The sequence below is a fragment of the Arachis ipaensis genome, chromosome B7, assembly GCF_059453495.1.
Source record: "Arachis ipaensis isolate K30076 ecotype BB chromosome B7, ASM5945349v1, whole genome shotgun sequence".
NCBI lineage: Eukaryota > Viridiplantae > Streptophyta > Magnoliopsida > Fabales > Fabaceae > Arachis > Arachis ipaensis.
The window spans coordinates 37,582,426-37,602,975 of NC_142442.1; the positions used below are offsets into that span (position 1 = coordinate 37,582,426).

The following is a 20,550-nucleotide window of genomic DNA, read 5'->3' on the forward strand; positions in this document are numbered from 1 at the left end:
GTGGGTATAATATTAAAATCGACCACATCCAAGTGAGACCTAACTGAGAATGAATACATCTAAATGAGAATAATTGAAAAATATAATCTGATTTGTTAGTATAATTGATAGTAGGATAACATTGAATCACTTTTATAAACGTTAAGGATACAAATAGGACGATTTAATTGTTAGGAACACAAATAGGACTTACCCCAAACGTTAGGGACAAAAATGATACTTTACTCTTTTTATAATTATTTATTACAGTAATTAAAACATTTATTTTATTTATTTAAATAAAAAATCCGAATCTACGCTCTGTAAATGTTTACATATTTCCATTGTAGACTACAGCGTGATGCGGATAAACCCTTAAATAAACCCCATAACGTTAAGTCAATCTTCAATTCTCCATTTCATAAAGAACAAAACCATTTAGCAGAGATGCATAAGCGCGCCTAATCTCACTCAATCGACCTTCGAAATTCATCAATGGGCCTCATCAGCCCAAATCCAAATCCATTTCTTCTTCCCTCGCCACCGCTCAATCCGGTGGTGGTCCCTTTGAACCCCAACCTCTTTGCGCTAACCACACCGCGCTGCTCCAAAACCCTCCGCAGAAAGCTCAAGCTCCGAGCATCGTCAACTTCGGCGGCTGACCCTGATGGTGGGGGCGACGGCGGGGCTTCTTCTTGGTCCAACATTTCCCGGTCGCTTCGCCGAGGCTCGAAGCGGTTTTGGTTGAAGTTCGGGGAGATGGTGAAGAAGGAGACGGGTTTTGACTTGGGAGATGGGAATGCGAAGGTGGGCGAGTTTGTGGGGCGCGTGAGGGATGAAGTGGAAACGAGTGGAGATGAATTGGGAAGGTCTGGGACTCACTGGGTTTCCGAGTTTCTTGATTGGAATCGATGGGAACACTGGAAGGTAAACTCAATTGATTGCTGTACTGACATTTTCCCTGTTAATTTCTTCTTATATGTTTGATTTTGATGCACTCTCATTCAGTCAAAATTTATGATATACATTACTTTTGAAGTAGTGGGTGGTTAAGTTGAAGAGTTTCGCTATCACAATAAATGAAGTTTATAACATTCATATGACTTTCGAAGTTTATCAAGGTCTTTTTTTAAATAAGAGTGGGAATATACGTTTCGCATTGTTTGTAAGTTGCTGTTTTTGAAAGAAGGTAGGTGAAAAACAATTTGGTGTAATGGATATTGGTCTTATGTGATGCAAGCTGATGCTAGTTGTTGTTGAAGACTTGAAGTAGATTTTTCACAATGTTCGGGCTTAAATGAAGTTACATGACAGTCAAAAAGTCATGCTAACTATAGGAAAATATGAGAAAATATGTAGAAACCTGGGTGATAGACATGCTTGGAAAATATGTACAACATTCTGCCTAACTATAGGCTGGATGGTATCCGATCACATTTTAGATTCTAATACTTATTTTCTTAATATATCAGGGAGATAACTATAGTCTAACATGTAAGTGCGGTGTGGAGATTAGAAATATCACATGATACTTCTTGATTAAAGCACAATGAAAGATTTATTAGACAGAAATTTTCTATTTTTTTTCATCTGGTACATTTTTTGTGGCGTCTAAGTTTTTTTTATTTTTTGGTTGCTCTGATAATGGGTGTTTAGAGGGTGGTGTGGTGCCATTGTTTAGATATACCATGAGGTGATATTGAGTATCGACATAACTAAGTTTTACTGGTGTTCTCTTTCTTTTGTTGTTTTGTCTTCATTTTCTATTTGGAGAGCATGCAACATCAACAGAGGTCCCATTTCTTCCCATATTAATTTTTTTTCTTTTATTGGAAGAAGAACAAACATGATAATTATATACTTTAAAGTTCCAAAAAGATGGATGAATTCTCCATGTAGTTAAATCTCAATCCCCAACCTCATTCATTGGGTCCCTCTTTCTTAACCTTCCTCAAGGAAGCTACTTCATCTATGGAAAACATTTGTGTTAAGGTTATCATTTTAAGGTCTTAGCATCTACATGGAGTTTTGAAAATGTTCATTTTGGAGGTCATTCTTTGTTTGATGAGAGGTTGACAACTTGGCATGACTTGTTACATGACTCAGTCTCCTAGGACCTATATTTTTCCTTTTGGTTTCTTCTTACAAGGGTAGAAAAGGAACCTTAAAGCAATGGTTGAGTTGTCTTCATTTGACCTCAAGGTCAGGTTCAAGCCTGGAATTAGTCATTGATGGTTGCAATAGGTTAGGCTGCCTACATCACACCTTTTGGGTGCGGCCCTTCACTAGACCCTACGCAACTCAGGATGCTTTGACTTGGGCTGCCCCTTTCCTCTTGGGAGCATACATCTTATGCTCTCTCCCGTATTTCTCCTTTCTTGGCCTTCATAAATTATTCTTCTTAAAAGGAAAATAAAATCTATAATTGGCTTCAGTTATTTTTAATTTTCTGTTGCATTTCCTTTTTTTCCCCATTATTATTATTATTATTTATTATTATTATTATTATTATTATTATTATTAACTAAATAAGTATTGTTTTTCTCGTACTAGAATGTCAACAGTTGGGACCCTAAGCGAGTTGGTGTACTAGCTCTTTATATCTTTGTTGTGGCATGTTGTTGTAAAGGAATGTATGTCATAATTCAAGCACCTTACATAAATCGCCAAAGAAAAGAATTGACAGAAGCTTACATGGAAGCATTAATTCCGGAGCCTTCCCCAACCAACATTAGAAGGTTAGTTAATCCTCATTTATATGCTTATGCTAATGGCATATCAAATAGTTATTTTCATAATTAGCACAAATTAAATTGTTGATTTCTCACATGTTTATTTCTTCTGTATGCTTTTTTATTTTTTGATAGTAAAGGAATCCTGCTAAAAGAGAATCTATAAAATGAGGATTATATTATTCAGGTTGTGAAAAATGTGGACTACTTTTAAAATCTGGATAGGAATGTTATGCAGGGAAGGTAGTTGACGAGGGAAGGTTAAATTTAAAGAGGAGTCTCCTACCCAATAGTCCTTGAAAGTTAAAGTGATAGCCATCACTTACCTGTATGGTATAGCTTTGAGAAATGGATTTCCAAGGGAAAGAATAAATAGCATGGGTAGTAGTATTAGCATAATAGCATCTGAACCATTCCTGCCCAAGTTATACTTCTGATTACTCAATGTATAAGATTGCATTTGGATACTATTTCTAAGACAGATCTTTTCTGTCTCTGCTTTTAGGAAGCAGAAAATATAGGAATTCTGTATCCATTTTTTCGTATTTCTATCTTAGATATAGTATCCAAATGCAGCCTAAAGGAAATCAAAAGTTGAAACTAGTGGTTTTGGAGATCAATTCTTTCACACATAGCCATTTCCCGCTCATTCATTGTTTTAATTCCTCATGTACTTTTATCTCTGACAAAATCCGGTGCTCAATAGATAGATGTGGAGGGGTACAAGGAAATCAAATGTTGAAATTGGTGGTTCTGAAGAACAATTCCATGCCAAATCTTCTTTGAGCTACCCACAGCAGCCAGTTTTTCATGAATGTGCCATCTAACATTGTCTAACGAATCTCTAACATCATTTAACTTATCAACTTCCTGCGAGAGTTCATTTAAGTTTTTCCCTTTGTGAAGACTCCATTTGCAGTAAGCATAAAATTTAGAGAACTGTCTCCTCAGGGGGAGTGTTGAGAATAATGTATGGCTATTAGATTTTGTAACGAAACTTGATTTCCAATTGGAAAACAACTGTCTTCCTTTTGCTGGACTAGGTATTTCAATATATAGATGAAATTACAAAAATCATTGGCTGAAATGTAGGTTAATTTCTAGGGATCCTTAGGTTATTTATGTGTAGGCTAATTGCTAGAGATTGCTAAGCTGATTCTAATCTATTTTAGGAAATATAATATATGCAATAACATGTATACATTATATACAGTAATATTTTGCATGTGCTTAATGTATGCTGCTAGCTACCTATACGTCTTAAGAAATGGCATAGTACTAAATAGCATTTTGAATATAAGCACATCTCCCACACATTGTTTGACTTCCTCTTCTCTTTTATCTCCTACAAATTCTACAGTCCAATAGCTGGATGTAGAGGGGAATCCAGGAAAATCTAGAGACGGAAGCATTAAAAGAGAGTTAGATTTTAGTGGTTTGATTATTGGCATGATTTGCTATAAAATAATTTGGCATCATCAAATGGTTGCTGTTGTTAGTGATTAATGCTAATTTATTTTATAGTGAATTGGATACTATAAAGCAATTTCATGATCTCAACCTTGTGCTTTTTTTTTTTTTTCATTTGTGGCATGTTTTTGTTAATGTTTTGTAAGCAGATTTAAGAAGGGCATGTGGAGGAAGTCAATGCCAAAAGGCTTGAAAATGAAGAAGCTTGTTGAACAGCCTGGTGGAACCCTTGTTCATGATACTTCGTATGTTGGAGAGGATGCATGGGAGGATGACCAAGAGGCTTCCAAGGAACATGTAAAACAAGTTATAGAGGATGATGGAAGGTTAACCAAAGAAGAGAAGAATAGACTAGCGGAAGGCTTGGGCATTTTAGGTCTCTTTCACTGTAACCATTTCATTCATCTATTATTTTCTACATTTTGCTATTTGCGAGTTGTTTACACTGAATGCTTGTTACTGGTTTGGAGACGGTGAAGTATGGAATCAATCGCCTTATTAATATGGGAGCCCTTGTGTCTTGTTGAAACTATGGCCAATGGAAAAAACTCTCAAACAATTGTTGAGTGCTTTCCCCAAAAGGTCCACCTATCCAGAATCTTTTTTCTAATAATTTTGTGGAGTTGGGCTTTGCCCATTAAAAATCATACCTTAGTATAATTTCAGTCCTGTACCTTCATTCTGAGAAAGATTCTCTAACCCAGATACACACACACACACATTGCATCACTTCCCTCTTTTTTATTCTATTAATTAATATGTTTACATTCTGCTAAGCAGGCGAAGTTAAATCTGCGGGCACATGGCGTGAGAGACTTCATAAATGGAGGGAAGTCCTTAGCAACGAGCGTCTTGTTGAGCAATCGGATTCCTTAAATAGTAGATATGTAGTCGAATTTGACATGAAAGAGGTTGAAGCTAATCTTCGCAAGGATGTGGCGGAAAAGGCAACATCCACACATGGAGCTAGGGCCTTGTGGATAGCTAAGAGGTGGTGGCGCTATCGTCCTAAACTTCCTTACAATTACTTTCTTGACAAACTTGATAGTTCAGAGGTTCGTATTCATAGATTAACTTTTTAAGTAGTATGTATGTTCTTAACTATAAGTTGATTTTTCATTTGAGACGTTTTGTGGAATATATAAACTGAGAGAGGCATAATTGTAGCAATACAATATACACAAGATTTTCAAAACTAAAGAGTGAAAAATCAGAATCCACTCTCTACAGGTATACATACTATTTATTTGAAAGACTACTACTAGCTAGCTTAAGCTGTTCCTTGTTCACTATCTTAAGAGTTAAATACATAAACTTGAACATTATAGATTCTAGTTCCAGCATTACAGTAAATTTCAACAGGGGATTTCTTGTTACCCGACCGTTTTGTATGATATCTCTTATTCATAATAATATTCCTCTTTATTTGAAAAAATAAAAATGTTGCTTTACCATGTCCATGCCAAGTTAAATTTTACACACATCGATTCTCTGAGAAGATTGATGGCAGTTGCTGAGTTACATTCTTTTGAACAGGTAGCAGCTGTTGTTTTCACTGAAGATTTGAAAAGATTGTATGTGACGATGAAAGAAGGTTTTCCAATGGAATTTATCGTAAGTTGCATCAAAATTGCTATTGTTGGTCAGAAATCTGAAATCTCTCTCTCCAAGGTTTTCCATCTGTTGTCCCTTTGGGGAAAATGATTGATTAATAAAGTTCTTATTTGGTAGGTTGATATCCCTCTTGATCCTTATCTGTTTGACATTATTACAAGTTCTGGAGTTGAAGTAGATCTGCTTCAGAAGCGACAAATCCACTATTTTATGAAGGTTCTGATTGCTTTAGTACCCGGAATACTGATTCTCTGGCTTATAAGGGAGTCTGTGATGCTTTTGCACATTACTTCCCATCGTTTTCTTTACAAAAAGTATAATCAACTCTTTGATATGGCATATGCTGAAAACTTCATTCTGGTAAGCTTTTAATATCTGATAAGCTGTTGGAAGTGATTTAGTTTATTTTTGTGCATAAAATGTCTTGTATGGTTGTTCTATTTAGCATGAAATATTTTTGTATATAGTATCCTGATATGTCAGATATATAGCACGTAAGAATATAACACATGGAGGAATGTATTTAGCATGTGATTAGTAATCATAGGAAAAGATGGAGGTTTAGTGGTTGGAATTATACTGGTCATAGGAAACAATCTGTGTCACTACTTTTTCCCTTGAAAATGTAAAGGCGTATTTATCCCTGTCAACGCTATATATCGCTAAAGTTATTTGGTCAAATGCCATGTTCTTAGCAACAACCAAAAGCCCATATTGTAAAGATATATTTAGATGTTAAGTCTCCATCAGAATAATGAATTGATGGATACATGTTTATATTTATAGTGATTTCCTTTTTCTTTCTTTCTTTCTTTCTCATGTCATTTGACTTCTTTCTTCTGATTTCTATTTATGTGAAAGTTCTATTGTTTGTCAGCCTGTTGGAGAAGTTGGTGAAACAAAATCTATGTACAAGGAAGTTGTGTTGGGAGGTGATGTTTGGGATCTTCTTGATGAGTTGATGATCTATATGGGAAATCCTATGCAGTTCTACGAAAGAGGCGTGCAGTTTGTGCGGGTAAGACATTTGATATCTGCACAGCCAATTAATCCCTCAAATGCTATTATGTTGTGACATGATATTATGTAAGTTGTTTGACGAGAAAGCATATTTCAGGGTGTTCTACTCTCTGGACCCCCAGGAACAGGGAAAACACTTTTTGCCAGGACACTCGCAAAGGAAAGTGGATTGCCTTTTGTTTTTGCTTCAGGTGCTGAGTTCACAGATAGTGAAAAAAGTGGAGCAGCTAGAATCAATGAAATGTTTACCATTGCTAGGAGAAATGTAAGCCAATAAGCATTTTCTAGCTCTAATATCAAATGCATTTTAAATAATCTTGAATGAAGATGTCAGTTAAAGTTTTGTTACATAGAATTGGATATATAGTCTTGTAATCCTATTTGATCAAATTTTCCTGTTTGTTTGATAAATTGAAATTCATATATTAGAAGTTTAGAACATCAATATTATTCATTGAGATCTTGATCAATGTGATCCCGACTCCTGAAGGCCTGAACCCTACAAAGATTAGAGGTTACTGTAGAGTCCTCCCCAAGACTGAATCACAAACCCCCCATTTTCCTTCCTCCTATTATGCAGCTTACTAGTAACTAACTAGTGCAGTCTCAACAGATAATTTTTCCCAGGAGGTGAGGGCTTGTTAAGCCTTGCAAAACTGCCAAAAAGAAACTTTCTTCAGCAGTATTTACAACCTTGGCTTGTGGCCCTCAACCCTAACTCTCTTAGATAAACTCTCCTAATAAATCTTCTATTTTGCTGCACAAGTTTACTTCAGTTGATGTTGTTTATCATTTATAGCTTGGACAAGGTAGTTTACAATTACTTTTCATTTTCTACAGGCACCTTGTTTTATATTTGTGGATGAAATAGATGCCATTGCCGGTAGACATGCTAGGAATGATCCACGTAGAAGGGCAACTTTTGAAGCTCTCATTGCACAGCTTGATGGGGAGTAAGTTATTACTTTGAAATAGGAAACTATATATCATTTGAAGTTTTTATATCATCATAATTTATATTTGTTGAGATTATGGATCTTAGGTAGGAAGTGAAAGAATAGGCAAGATAGATATATATGTTAGATATGAAGCCACTCGTGTACTTTTACCCCAAAAGTTAAGCTTTTAGGAGATGACTCATTACATAGTATTGGAGTTTTTATTGTCTAATGATCTAGAGTTGATTCTGGTTGTAATAAAATAAGTTTCAGCACAAGATAGGTGGCCTTGTGCAATCTCTTTGCTCCAAGCTCAAAATGCTCGAAGTGAGGAGGGGTGTTAGAAATGAAGTTATTCATGTATCTGTAGCCACAACTTAAACTTATAGGAGAGATTGCTTTCAACGTTATTATTAGAATTTGATATATTATGATGATGACGATGATAGAAGATAAAGATGATATTTATTTATAATAGTACAAAAGCGCTAATCCTAATTAAACAAAGAAACTAATAAAAGGAAATATGGAATTGATTCTTAAAAAATTGTATAATTCTTTTTAAACTTTAAGGGGCAGAATTTTTTTTTCTTCTCACATACTTGTTCTTGCTTGTTTCAAATAAATCCCATTGAGTCAGAAATTTGTCTTCTCTATTTCTCAAGTGGTAGCTCTTGGGGTTTGGGCTACAATGAAGCATATCTTCATTTAAAGATTTTGATGCTTGTTGTTGTGTTCGTAGTCTTATTTATTTTTGCATTTTATTTCATGGAACTTAGAATTTGGTATATTTTAGCTATGGTTAACTACCAATTTTGAGGTTCGAAAGATTCAGTCGCTGACAAAAAAGGTCCCTGAAAGATGTTATCGACAAAACAGACGCTGAATGATTTGAAAATACGACAAAAAGAACCAATAAATATTATAATTTTTGTAAGTAATAAAAAAACTTTCATATTTAGCAAACGGCTTATCCATTAGCTCTAAATTTTTGTGGCAACAATTGAATAAATATTTAGAAGGTGCACAAAAAAATTCAGAGCAAAATTTGATCTCTAGATTTTTCTTTTTATTTTTAAAAAAAAAAATATGATCATTCACAATAATTTTTTTTTTTTAAAATTCACTCGACAAAAAATTACCAAATTTTAAGGATAAAAAGATCTTATTTTTCTAATAATGATTGCAAAATTTTGCATCAAAATTTGATTTCTAAAGTCGTTTTTTAAAATATATATTTAATATCTAATTCTTTTTGTCGTGTTTTTAAATCTTTCGGGGGCTTATTTGTCCTTAATGTCTTTTAGGGTTCATTTTGTCACCGATGCAAACTTTCAGGTACCATTTTGGTAGCTTACTCTTTTAGCTAAGTTACGTCTCATAGTGATCACCATCGAAGTCTTCCTTATTTCAGTTATTTATTGAACTTCACTATTGTCATTGCAGTAGAGCTACATAAGTTAGGAATCTCTTTTTATTTTGATTTCATTACATTGTCAGTGTCATTGATTTTTTATTTTTATATTTTTTTCATTACAATAGGAAGGAGAAAACCGGTGTTGACCGTTTATCCTTAAGGCAAGCTGTCATATTCATATGTGCCACAAATAGACCAGATGAATTAGATCTTGAATTTGTTCGTCCTGGGCGTATTGATCGTCGTCTGTACATTGGTTTGCCTGATGCCAAGCAAAGAGTCCAAATTTTTGGTGTGCATAGTTCTGGAAAGCAACTTGCAGAGGATGTTGATTTTGAAAAGGTATATTGCTTATCTATTCAAATTCACTTCTCTCTTTTCCATTGAACTCATACATTGATTTCTACATCAACAGCTTGTTTTCCGAACTGTTGGATTCTCGGGAGCAGATATAAGAAACCTTGTCAATGAAGCAGCAATAATGATGGTGGGTTTCTGCTGCATTTGATTTTATTCTTTGTTGTGCTACTAACTTCCAGATTTAGACCTGCTGTATGCAACATCATGGTGCTGTCTTCAGTGTGACTTTAATATGTCTGTAGTGGAAGGGAATGTGATTATCACGGTTAAGAACTATATAGGTTTTGGGTAAGGGGAGTTAAAGTACAAATGATAGAGTTGATGCATTACAAAACATTTAAGGGCTGCAGCATCTATTTGTTTTTTAATCTGAGAAGGCTCGAAGTGAGCTGGAGCATAGTCCAATCTTCTCATTCAGTTTATGAGAATTGACAATCATGTATTTTTCATTTATAGTAGGAAACTGTTATAGAGAAACAAAGCCTTAACCTAGTGTTTTTGAGTGCTAGTAGTAGTTATGAAAGCCCAGTCCCATGAATAGCCATAATCAAATCCTTGCATAGCTTCTGACCATCTTGTATGCAGTTTACATGGTAAATTCCCCTTGCTGCCCTTCCCTCTGTTACTGTATTAGTAATCCAGGATAAGATGCAAAATTAAAGCTTCTATTATTGGCTACAGGTGAGGAAAGGGCATTCAAAAATTTCCCAGCAGGACATTGTTGATGTATTAGATAAACAACTTCTTGAGGGCATGGGTGTGCTTCTCACTGAGGAAGAGCAACAGAAATGTGAAGAAAGTGTACGTGTATTACCATTAGTTCTTCTCATCTGAATTGGTGATAGTGAAACATCTTATAGTTGAACTCATTACTGTAATTTAGGTATCTGTTGAAAAGAAGAGACTACTTGCTGTTCATGAAGCTGGTCATGTTGTGTTAGCTCACTTATTTCCTCGGTTTGACTGGCATGCATTTTCGCAGCTCCTGCCTGGTGGTAAGGTATGCTATCTTGTTACAGCAATATGCAAAATGATCATATTGGACTTTTGCCATTCCTTTTGCCTTTGCTCATCATCTCTCCCTATCAAAAAACTTTAATTGTCAGATATAAAATGAGTTGTTTAATATGTTTAAACCTCCTGCCTACACCAGAGCCCTTTAGGCTTGAAGCAAGGAGAATGCACAAGCTCATGTACCTTGTGTTCGAATATAACACTTGAAATATACGAATGGAGTGAGACAAGGATTGTGTTTTGGATGAATTCCCTTGAGAGAATTATCTCCCAGCGTCAATATATATATATACATAGGTACAGAAATAAAATCCCTTAATACTAGGAGATATGATAGAATCAGATCCCTTAATACTAGGAGATAGAATCAGATCCCTTAATACTAGGAGATCCAACAGAATTAGATATCTAAAGATGGAAACTATATCAAAACAGATCTAATCTGATATTCAACACTCCCCCTCAAGCTGGAGCATATAAATCATATGCACCAAGCTTGTTACATATGTATTGTATCCGAGGACCCCGGAGAGCTTTGGTGAAAATATCTGCAAGTTGATCGTTGGAGTTGACAAAGGCTGTTACTATTTCCCCACTTTGCAACTTCTCCCTTATGAAATGGCAATCAATCTCTATGTGCTTGGTCCGTTCATGAAACACAGGGTTGGAAGCAATATGTAAGGCAGCTTGATTATCGCACACCAGTTCCATCTTACTCGGCTCACAAAACTTAAGTTCCTTAACTAATTGCTTCAACCATATAAGTTCACATGTGGCAAGTGCCATAGCTCTATATTCAGCTTCCGCACTAGATCTTGCTACAACATTTTGCTTCTTACTCTTCCAAGATATCAAGTTTCCACCAATAAAAACACAATAACCAGATGTAGAACGTCTATCAGATGGAGATCCTGCCCAATCTGCATCAGTATACCCAACAATCTGGTTATGTCCTTTATCTTCATACAACAAACCTTTTCCTGGAGCACCTTTGATATATCTAAGGACTCTAACAGCTGCGTCCCAATGACTATCGCATGGAGAGTCAAGAAACTGACTTAGGATACTTGTGGCAAATGAAATATCTGGCCGAGTGACTGTCAAATAATTCAATCGGCCAATTAATCTGCGATATCTACCAGGATCTGCAAGAGGTTCTCCTTGATTTGGACTAAGTTTTGTATTGGGATCCATTGGTGTATCTACAGGTCTAGAATCCAACATTCCAGTTTCTTCAAGAATATCTAGAGCATATTTTCTCTGTGAGATACAGATCCCCGCATTAGATTGTGCCACTTCAATTCCTAGGAAATATTTTAACTTCCCCATATCCTTAGTCTGAAAGTGATCAAACAAGTGCTGTTTTAACTGAGTGATTCCCTCATGATCATCTCCAGTAATGACAATATCATCCACATAAACAACCAGATATATGGAGGTCATGGAGGAAGAATGACGGAAGAAAACTGAATGATCTGCTTCACTTTGAATCATGCCAAATTTAGAAATAACAGCACTAAAGCGACCAAACCAAGCTCTAGGGGATTGTTTCAAGCCATATAAAGATCGGCGTAAATGACATACTAAGCCGGAAGACTCCCCCTGAGCAACAAACCCGGGAGGTTGCTCCATGTATACTTCCTCCTCGAGATCACCATGTAAGAAAGCATTTTTAATATCAAGTTGATGAAGAGGCCAATGGCGAATGGCAGCCATAGAAAGAAAAAGACGAACAGAGGCCATCTTCGCAACAGGAGAGAAGGTATCACCATAGTCCAAACCAAAGATTTGAGTGTAGCCCTTAGCCACAAGGCGGGCTTTTAATCGATCAATGGTTCCGTCTGAGCTGACCTTAATAGTATAGATCCAACGACAACCCACAGTAGATTTGCCCGGTGGCAGTGGAACAAGATCCCAAGTACCAGTAGAATGTAAGGCAGACATCTCCTCAATCATAGCCTGGCGCCACCCTGGATGTGAAAGAGCTTCTGCTGTTGTTTTGGGTATAGAAACAGAAGACAAAGAGGAGGTAAAAGCATAGTGCGAAGATGATAAACGATGGTAACTGAGAAAATTATAAATAGGATTAGGATTACGGGTGGAACGAGTACCTTGTCTGAGAGCAATAGGAGGACTACTGCTAACTCCCGAAGAAGGATCCAAGGACGGTTCAGCCACGGGTTCAGGAGATGAGTTATCTTGGACTGCAGGCCGTGGGCGGCGATGATAAACTTGGAGAGGCTTTGTGGGAATAGGAGGCCCATCTAAGTAAGGAACAGGAAGCACCTCCGTAATGGAAGGTGAAGTGATGTCGGGTGCAGAGAAAAAAGGGGTATTCTCAAGAAAAGTGACATCGGCAGACACGAAGAAACGATTAAGAGCTGGAGAATAACAACGATAACCCTTTTGAAATCGAGTGTACCCTAAGAAAACACATTTGATAGAACGAGCAGTTAACTTGTCTTTGCCTGGGGTAAGATCATGGATGAAACAAGTACAACCAAAGACTCGTAGTGGAAGAGAAAAAATGTGCTCATGAGGAAATAAAATGGAATGAGGAACTTGATTTTGCAAAACAGAAGAAGGCATACGATTAATTAAATAACATGCAGTCAGAACAGCCTCACCCCAAAATTTAAGGGGAACATGAGTATGGAGAAGAAGAGTGCGAGCAGTTTCAATCAAGTGACGATGTTTACGCTCAGCCACACCATTCTGTTGAGGGGTATGAGGACAAGATGACTGATGTAGAATGCCTTTGGAGGACAAGTAAGACGAAAAGGGTGCTGAAAAATACTCACGAGCATTATCACTTCGTAAAATTTTAATTGAAGTTTTGAATTGGTTTTGAATTTCAGAACAGAAAGACTTGAAATGTACAAATAATTCAGATCTGTCCTTCATTAAATATAGCCAAGTGCAACGAGAAAAGTCATCAATAAAGGTGACAAAATAACGAAAGCCTGAATGAGAAGTAACTCGACTAGGTCCCCATACATCAGAATGAATAACAGAAAAGGGAGACGCAGCCCGTGTATTGACACGACTTGAAAAAGAACTACGAACATGTTTACCTAAATGACAAGTTTGACACTCTAAGGTAGTAAGACGAGATAAACTCGGGACCATAGCTTGTAACTTCGAGAGGCTGGGATGTCCCAGGCGACAATGGACCACGTCCGGAGACTCAACAGCAGCAACAGAAGACACAGTAGTAGTGGGTAAGGCAAGCCGATACAGTCCTTGAGACTCACATCCTGTACCAATCGTCTGTCCCGTCCCTCGATCCTGCACAATGACGGAGTCAGCAAAAAAGGTAACAGAACAATTGAGAGAACGAGTAAGTTGGCTAATAGAAATCAAATTGAAAGGACAATTGGGCATGTAAAGAACAGATTTCAAAGGTATTGTAGGAAGAGGAGTAGCTTGACCTATTCCCTTAGCACCAATTTTAGAACCATCAGCCAAAGTGATAGAAGGAAGAAATGCAGGGTGTTCAAGTTTAGAGAGGACAGAAGAAGTACCAGAAATGTGATCAGAAGCACCTGAGTCAAGGACCCATGGTCCAAGAGAAGAGGAATGAGAGATACAAGCAACAGAATTCCAGAGTGGGCCACCGAAGCAACGGGAGTAGATGCCTGCTTTGAAGCTTGGTACTTGAGAAACTCATCATAATCATTGCCAGAGACAAATATCCCTTGTGGTTGTGCGGCGGAGTGAACGTCAGATGGCTCATTAGTTTGGACAACATTAGCTACCTTAGTAGGACGACCATGGAGAGCATAACATTTATCCTGAGTATGACCAATCCTATGGCAATGGGTACAACTAGGGCGAGTACGATTACCACGACCATTACCACGACCCCCACGGCCGCCGCGAGTGGGCACTTGAAAGGACACTTGAGAAGAAGATTGGGATGCCAATGCAGTTTGGTCAAAAGTATGGGTCTCAAGAGAGGGGCCGGATTGCAAGAGTCGTGCAAATACGTCTTGAAGGGAAGGAACGGGTGAGGTGCCCAATATTTGTTGCCGAAGAGATTCAAGTTCAGCTGGAAACCCAAGTAACGTAAGTACCAAAAACAGCTTTCCCTGTTGAGCATGATGTTCATCAGCATTAGACACATAGGGAAGGAGAGTCGAAAACTCTTCCCTGACAGCTTCCACAGCCCCAACATAAGATTCCATATCAGTTCCTTGAAGCTGTAAACTACACAGCTTCTTAGCAACATGGTAAAGTCTTGCAATGTCATTAGTGTATAAAGCTTTAGCACGATCCCACACCTTTTTACAAGTTTTGTAAGCCCGAAACATAGTCAGCTTTGGTGGATCAATGGTCTGCCACATAAGGTTACATAGCTGGGCATCAATCTTCTTCCAAGTGGTTTTGTCAGCGGCGCGAACATCATCAACAGATTTAGTAAGGTGGTCTTCATAGCCTTGGCCCATGAACCAAAGTTCTACAGAATCAGCCCAAGAAAGGTAATTTTTGGCACCCATCAATTTTTCAGAGGTCATTGTAGCGGTTCCAGAAACGACAGTTGTTAGAACAGCCGGTTTACCACCATTGGAGTTGGTGTCGGGGATTACCTCAGAAGACATGATGGCAGACACTCAGAAACGGCCGGAAAAAGCCTGGGCAGCGGAGAAATTTTGGGGACAGGCCGAAAAAAACAATTTCTGACGAAGAGACACAGCTGATAGTGTCAGCTGGTGGGAAAAGGGAACACGGCTGAGAGATTGCAGCCGGAAAAGAAGAAAAAAAAAAAAAATAGAAACCAGAGCCGGGTCGGAACCCGCTCTGATACCAACTTGAAATATACGAATGGAGTGAGACAAGGATTGTGTTTTGGATGAATTCCCTTGAGAGAATTATCTCCCAGCGTCAATATATATATATACATAGGTACAGAAATAAAATCCCTTAATACTAGGAGATATGATAGAATCAGATCCCTTAATACTAGGAGATAGAATCAGATCCCTTAATACTAGGAGATCCAACAGAATTAGATATCTAAAGATGGAAACTATATCAAAACAGATCTAATCTGATATTCAACAATAACTAATTGATTTTATTCAAAAAAGGGTGCTGCCAAGAATTGAACAGTAGACCACTTACTCATGGAAGCTTTGATGTCGTGTCATGATCCATCTCTTTCAAAAACTTAATCTGTTATGATAAAGAAGGATGAGTGGCTTATATTTTAACACTAATGAATTCTTGTTCTGCTTAATCAGGAAACAGCAGTATCTGTATTCTACCCTCGGGAAGATATGATAGACCAAGGTTATACAACCTTCGGTTACATGATGATGCAAATGGTAGTAGCACATGGTGGTCGATGTGCTGAACATGTTGTCTATGGTGATGATATAACTGATGGAGGCAGTGATGATCTTGAAAAGATAACAAAGGTAATTAGTAATTTTATATTTTGAGAATTTTGGTACCTCTTGGAAATTATAAATACTGATATGGTTATTATAGGCTGTATTTAAGAAATCACATCATAACTATGCGACTCAGATGTCTACCAATTTATCAATTTGGAGAAGATAAATTTATCCCTTTTGTTGGTTATTGAGGCATATATCAAGATAAATCAAGATGATGTTGAAAACAATTTAAGATCTATGGCATTTTGCAGTCTTTGGATCCATTTGATCTATTTGGCTGGACTGTAATTATAGAACCTAGTAAAAATTCACATATCATAATTTTTCTTATAGAGCGAATTGTTCTTCTGGCTTCTATAAAGTGACACTATTCAGCCAATAGCTTAGTTTAAGTGGTATATTTATATTATATTTGAGTAGTTTTTTTTTCCTATGAACTTTTTTCAGTTTCTACTCCTTAAGTTCAAAGCTTTTGGCTTGAGTAAATTAGCTAAGATTCTGTGGTAGAGTTGTTGGCTTTTGTAATGTCATGGTGTATGGTTAGAAAGGAATTATACCCCCTTTTTACGATGCCTTTTCAACTGTTGATTTCTTTTGGATAGGATTATACTTTTGCCTTCCATTTGGTACTCAGCACATTATTTAGTGGGGACCTTAAATAATATTCAAAGGGATTAACATTCATTGTTACATAGCTTATCTTTTTGGCTCACAGTTATACCTTTTGTATCTATGTCAGAACATAGTTTATCTTCACCTGTAAATTCTATATTATCTGCTATTTTTTCCCCATCCAAAATAAAAACGAATGTAATATCTAAAATAACAAACCAAAACATACCTACTAATTTGTACATAATTTTTTTATGTGCTTGTAAGTTATTGAAGCTGTTAGTGAACTAAATAAATGTAATTTATTAGACATACCTCATTTATTAGACATCACTACTTGGGGTTATTAATCTCCTCCTCCCCCCCCAACCACACACACACACACACAAAAAAAAGAAAAACATGGGAAGGGGTTTGTTGGTGGTGGATCTCACTTCACTATTTTATGCATGACCTCTTTTTGCCTCTAAAGTTCAGTTACTTTTCTTTATAAATTTGATTGATTTGAGAGATTACCTTTCCACAGTAGTATATGGTAATAAACTCATTTGATTTTCATTAGTTTGTTTCTCACTGAAACTCATTTCAGATTGCCAGGGAGATGGTTATCAGCCCTCAAAATTCAAGGTTGGGTTTAATGGCATTAACAAAAAGGGTTGGATTGCTCGATCGGCCAGACAGTCCAGATGGCGAGCTGATAAGATATAGGGTATATATTTCTTCTTTAAAGTAGGTAATATATGATTTTCCTCTCAATATTGTGAATGTAATTTAGCTTTTCTTTCTCTTTATACTTGTGCAGTGGGATGATCCTCAGGTAATTCCTGCAAATATGACACTAGAGGTATCTGAGCTATTTACACGGGAGTTGACAAGGGTAACTTCTGATATGCTTTCTCTGTCTTTTTGTTTCCGCTTTTGAAAGTAACTATTAAGATGCAAGGCAGAATAAGCTTTGAAACATGTGTAATATATTTGGTGCATTTTAAAAAGTTTTCATTTGTGACAGGAATTCAATTTATTATTGCTAATATAATATGCTTTCGATATATGTCTATTTACTTTCTAATTGGAACTATATGATAGAACAATCATAATACTCTTGAATATGTGAAGTAATGACTTACGATTGTGATCCCTGTACCTTAAATAATTTAAATACATTTTTGATATGTTGTTTGATTCTTATGCAATGACAGTACATTGAAGAAACAGAAGAACTTGCAATGAATGCTTTGATGGATAATAGGCATATATTGGACATGGTTGCTAGGGAGCTCTTGGAAAAGTCAAGAATAACTGGATTGGTATGATGCACTTTTTAAGCTGTCACATTTTTTTGGCTTAAGAATTTTGGTTAAGAATGTAGATATACTGGAGTCATATGAAGGATTTATATATGGTCTTCATTGACTTGGAAAAGGCATATAATAGTTACTAAGTGAGGTACTATGGAAGGTCTTGGAAAAGAAGTAAGGATAACCTATATTCTTGCAATTAAGGAGATATATACGATAGGGTTACAACTAGTGTGAGAATCCAAGATGTTATAAGAGCGTACCTTTTCATAATTCATACTAATTGGAGGTGCTTATTGAACATATGCAAGAAACCGTACCATCTTACGTGCTTTCTACAGATGATATTTGTACTTATAGGTGAATCAAGGAAGATTTAAATGGGAAGTTAAATTTGTGGTGACAAGTTTTGACAGTACACAGTTTACGTATTAGTCACAATAAGACTGTGTGTGTCTACTGTAAATTTAGCAAGAGAAAGAACTCAAACATAAAAGTGAAAGTTGGAGAAAATAACATACCATAAATCAAGAGATTTTAAGTATCTTGGTTGTATTATTCAAGACAATGGAGAAATAGATGATGATGTAAACAATAGGATTCAAGTGTTGGTAAAAGTGAAGGAGTGTTTTGGGCTTCATTTGCAACAAAAATGCATCTTTAAAATTTATGGGTAAATGTTATCGGCTTATTGCATTGTCATTAGACCTGATATGTTGTATGGAATGGAGTGTTGGATGGTACAAGGTGAATACGAATATACGTATAGTGTGATCGAAGTAAGAATGCTTAGAGGGATAAGTAGCCATATGCAAATGGATAGAATAAGAAACAAGGACTTGAGAGAGAAAGTTAGGGTGGTACCTATTGTTGAAAGAATGGTGGAATCTCATACTAGATGATTTGGACATGTGGGGAAAAGACCGGTAAGACATCAGGTCAGAGAGTAAATTAGATAGGAGATGGACCAATGTTTATGGACAAATAGAGACTAAAGACTCTAAATGAGGTTATCAGGAGAAGTCTAATAAATAGGTTTATTTTAAACATGATATATGACATATTTATATAGCCGATCCCACCTAATAGAAGGCATTGCTGCTGCTTTTGTTGTCTTCATAATTCTTTCAATAGAAGAAGTGGGATCTGATTGATATATAAGTATCATATAGTTGTTTACTTGTTTTTTGTTCCTCATTTTTGTTTATGGTTGGTTCTCGTAATAGAAGTGCCCTTCGTATATTTCTATCTTATGTGAACATTTATATGGCATATTGTCTTTTATTTTGAACTCATACATTTAAAGGAGGTTGAAGAGAAAATGAAGCCATTGTCTCCCGTAATGTTTGAGGACTTCGTCAAGCCATTCCAAATAAACATAGATGAGGTACCTTTCTTCTGATATTTTTCAATCTCCTTTCGGTCCTTTCTCTGTTAATATCATGCATTTGGGAGCTAGAATAAGCAAATTAGGAATCAAAACCATACATTTTTTATTCTCCTTGGACATGTTGAAATTTGGAATCATGTTAAACAATTGTTGATCTTCAAAGAAACTTGTAGGATGATGCACTTCTTTTTTCTTCCAAACAATTTAGTTACTATAGTTTCATTAATGCAGGAGGGGCCACTTCCTCATAAGGATCACGTGCGATATCAGCCACCGGACTTGTATCCTGCTCCTCTCCATAGATGCTGACACATTTAGATCCCATATTTCCACAACACTTCTGACAGAACTAGTTACAGACACAGGAACCTGTTTAGTGATGATTATGGATCGGGTAGAAGATAGTGGAGCTTTGTGTACATTTTCACTCTTGAATGGTCCAGGGATAATATCTCAGCTGATGAAGTCTTCATGCTGTTTATGCTTTGAAACTGATCAAACTTGTGTTATTAAATAGAGGAAGAAAAACTACTTGACGTATATGTGAAGAATAGTGTATATCCTTTTGTATTAACATGGAAATATGATAGAGGAATGATTCAATTTAGGAGTGGTTCCAACCCCTAATTAGATAATAGATTATATTTCTCCCACTTCTTGTTGCTTGTCTAGATCTTACTTTAAATTTTTCTGATTCGATCCTTGAGTATTGACAATAGGCTTTTGCATCAATTGTATAATATAAATCTATTAGCCAGCAATAAATTCTTAAATGGAGTTTAGATCCACGACAAATTAGTCCTTGATTTGTTGGGTGCTGGGTTGGAGGATATTGTAGAGAAAAAAAAAAGAAAATTAATAAAAATTTCTTAAAAAGCTTGTACACACCGAGCCCCCGTTCTAGTAACTTAGTAATTATTACAATCAAGAATTGATCATGGATAATCACTACAATACATACATCTTAATCTAAAATGAAACAAACTACTATATACATGCATATGTGCATAAAGACATGAATCATTACTATTATGGTTCTGAAAATTGGACCAAATAGACCGATCTAATCATGAACCGTCTCATTCTACGGTTCGGATCAACGTTTAAAACTGTTTAGCTACATTGAAACGGCGCTGTTTTGTGCTTTCCTGAAGAAAAGAAAGCATTCTCCTTCCCCTTGAGCAGCGCAACGCAGGTTTCTGACTTCCCCTTCTCCTCATTCAGAATTTCAAATACAGCCCCCACCTTCCAAAACACAAATCCTAGGTTACTCCCTTACCGTTGCAAGGGTCTTACTCAGTGCT

General features: G+C 36.5%; 1 protein-coding gene across 1 annotated transcript; it reads left to right on the forward strand.

Moving 5' to 3' along the window:
• Positions 1-338: 338 nt before the first annotated feature.
• On the forward strand, positions 339-19,899 carry FTSH12 (FTSH protease 12). Its single transcript, XM_016310704.3, has 19 exons — positions 339-906; positions 2,533-2,717; positions 4,331-4,557; positions 4,962-5,236; positions 5,718-5,795; positions 5,913-6,155; positions 6,673-6,813; positions 6,913-7,080; positions 7,656-7,768; positions 9,296-9,512; positions 9,586-9,657; positions 10,212-10,331; positions 10,414-10,530; positions 15,788-15,964; positions 17,148-17,267; positions 17,361-17,435; positions 17,758-17,865; positions 19,163-19,243; positions 19,478-19,899. The coding sequence occupies exons 1-19, from the start codon at positions 475-477 to the stop codon at positions 19,553-19,555; spliced, it is 3,027 nt and encodes a 1,008-aa protein (XP_016166190.1). The 5' UTR covers positions 339-474; the 3' UTR covers positions 19,556-19,899.
• Positions 19,900-20,550: the final 651 nt, after the last annotated feature.

Excerpts from the sequence above, each read along its gene's own strand:
- FTSH12 (XM_016310704.3), top strand. The coding sequence starts at position 475 with ATGGGCCTCATCAGCCCAAATCCAAATCCATTTCTTCTTCCCTCGCCA. Across the intron at positions 907-2,532 it reads ATCGATGGGAACACTGGAAG|AATGTCAACAGTTGGGACCC; the intron begins GTAAACTCAATT and ends TTCTCGTACTAG. Across the intron at positions 17,268-17,360 it reads GCGAGCTGATAAGATATAGG|TGGGATGATCCTCAGGTAAT; the intron begins GTATATATTTCT and ends ATACTTGTGCAG.